This window comes from Montipora capricornis, chromosome 12 (genome assembly GCF_036669925.1).
Source record: "Montipora capricornis isolate CH-2021 chromosome 12, ASM3666992v2, whole genome shotgun sequence".
Taxonomy (NCBI): domain Eukaryota; kingdom Metazoa; phylum Cnidaria; class Anthozoa; order Scleractinia; family Acroporidae; genus Montipora; species Montipora capricornis.
This window is the reverse complement of record NC_090894.1, coordinates 7,362,666-7,365,165: the sequence shown is the minus strand read 5'-3', so window position 1 is coordinate 7,365,165 and position 2,500 is coordinate 7,362,666. Positions and strand designations below refer to the sequence as shown.

Sequence of the window (2,500 nt, the reverse complement as noted above, 5' to 3'; positions counted from 1 at the left end):
CAGAACATTATTGCTTGTAACGTAACTGCCCAGATACTTGAAGCAGGTGACGTTGGATAACTTGTTACCATCTACAGAGAACCACCACTACCACTGGGCATAATCCAAGCCTTTCAATGCTCTCTGTGTCTCAGAGTAGGGCCTTCGTTTTGACAGGATGGGAAATTTCACCTAAAAGTCTTGGGTTCCATGAAATATATTTTTTCTGGTGCCTGAGTTGCCTAAAGCATTTATATACATGTGCAAGATAATTTTTTTCTTTTTTTTTTAAGGTAGTCAAATCCCTTCTGAGTGTAAATGAAGGACCACAGTATTTTTGGAGTAACTGCAGAATACCCAGTCAATACAGTGTTGTTGCAGCGACATTAATTGAAGACGCAACAATAAACGCCATTGATATGGGTTATGCAAAGACGTGGCTGGGCATTCTGCCATTTAGCTTATTTTTCAAGATATCTGTGAAAAGTAGAGCGTTCGATATTGAAGATGTTAGCTTTTTCAGTTGTTATGCAGTAACAATAAGCATGTAGATTTCTGCGAGTCTGCATACTGGCTTTGTCGCGAACTGATACATCAGGGAAGTACTTTTGTTCTTCACATAATAATATATGCAAAAATTTCAGCAAGGTGGTTGGCTGAGAGCATGTCAATTAATCCTAAACAGAGTGCAGAAAGGTGGTAAACTAGGAAGCCTTCACTACTTTCACCATCATACACATTTTATAAACCGTACTGTGATTATTTTATCTCGTAATCATGTGTTGTGACTATACTTTTCTTTCTATGTTAATTTTATGTACATAGTATGAAATAAATGAACCATGAAATTAGTGGTATAAAGGTGAAATTTTTGCATGTATATCATTAATACGTAATCGCATGATTTTTCTCGTGCAATTAGGAATAAATAAGCACTCGCGAATTTTTCCAAAGACTACAAATTCCCCCGACGGCCTCGCGCAATTTTGATTGACTTTGAAAAATTGTATTCGTGCTTATTTATTCCAAATTGCACTCGAAATCATGTTATGATTACCCACACTTACCTGAGGTAGGGCATGAAATTTGATAGCAATGCAAGGGAAGGGAAGAGAAGGGAATTTCGATAGTACCTATATGCCCAGGAAATAACCCTGGAGAGTTCAGTTCTCTGAACCTCATCATGACCCAATTTTCTTTACCTTAACAATCTGCTGGTTCGGATCTGGAACAACATAATCTTCCAACACTTCTTTCGCAACGTGCTTTCGTTTCGTCGCCTTGGACATGTCGTCTCCAAAGCTCCAATTTGGCTTTTTCAATCAATTCTCCGGGCAATAACGCCCGCTATTTTAAATCGTCTTCATAATCGGAGGGCCATCATCTGAAATGACTATTCTCTCATAAGAAGATGAAAAAACGTTGCAATTTCAGAAACAGACTTTGTGCACAGGAGAAAGAGACCACGTTTGTACGCCATTTTCTCGATTACGACTATTTCCCAGTACTCAAGATGTTTGTAGCTGACTCGTTCCCAGTTTTTAACGACTCTGTTCGACAAGAGACATCACGTAACCTACACTCTGTCCGACGTTTTCTTACCGAGGCCCACTTTTACTTCAAATTGCTTACGGACTTGTCCAGTGTAATGGATCGTGTACAATATTGCTCTGTTTTTTTACTTATTACTGGGTTGCCTTATAAGGCAAACCCAGTCGAGGTCTGCGTTTAGTTTGTTTGTTTTCTTTTTTTTCTTTTTTTTATTTATTTATTTATTATTATTTTTTTTTTTCCGTCTCGGTAAAAGTCTTGCCTGTCACTCCCCTGGTAAGTGGTGTCTTTGTGGATAGAGCCTTCTGCGCGTATTTTCGTAGGATCGAGAGGGTAGTGGAACTGCGTAGATTTCTCTGGTGGACACAGTAGAATCATTAACTTAGCCTGCAATGGCGTCGAAAGTCATGCAACGCGAATGGCGTTTTAGTGGATCCTTAAACAAAATATACCCTTATGGAGCTCAATAATGGAAAGTCAGTTGGATAAACTAGGCATGAATCTCAAAAGCGACGAGTACTGGACTTCGACAACAATCTATCGCCCGTCGAGACGAAATCAAAGTGAGCAGTATTTACCTGAAGTACAAATAGTTTACTTCATAGAAAGTGCGGCGTACGGGGTTTTATGCACGAGTTGTTTGTGTCAAAAACCCGAACGAGCGAGGAACGAGCGAGTGAGGGTTTTTGACACAAACAACGAGTGAATAAAACCCCGTACAAAGCACTTTCTATGTCGTAAACTCTTTATTACACATAACATGAGAATTTTCATTAAAATAGTTTTCTGAACGCGAATTAGAAACAAAAACTCACTAACAATAGAACCAAATGCAAATTTAATTTAATTCAATAACAAAGTACGATTTGCACGATTTGCACGATTTGCACGAGATGCACGAGTGATTGGCATGGAAACGCCTTTACGCTATCGCTGATTGGTTATACTTTCACATGTGAAATAGCTGTAC

General features: G+C 38.8%; 1 protein-coding gene across 2 annotated transcripts in view; it reads right to left on the bottom strand.

Moving 5' to 3' along the window:
- The window catches only part of LOC138027590 (probable RNA-binding protein EIF1AD), an 11,881-nt gene extending 10,392 nt beyond the window's left edge, over nt 1-1,489 (bottom strand). Inside the window, exon 1 of one of the 2 annotated variants that reach the window (XM_068875132.1) lies at nt 1,182-1,489. In XM_068875132.1, coding sequence (XP_068731233.1) covers nt 1,182-1,268 — 87 coding nt within the window. In that variant the 5' untranslated portion in view covers nt 1,269-1,489. The remainder of the gene's footprint in view (nt 1-1,181) is intronic. The other variant, XM_068875133.1, reaches the window with a different exon arrangement.
- Between the last annotated feature and the right edge of the window lie 1,011 nt (nt 1,490-2,500).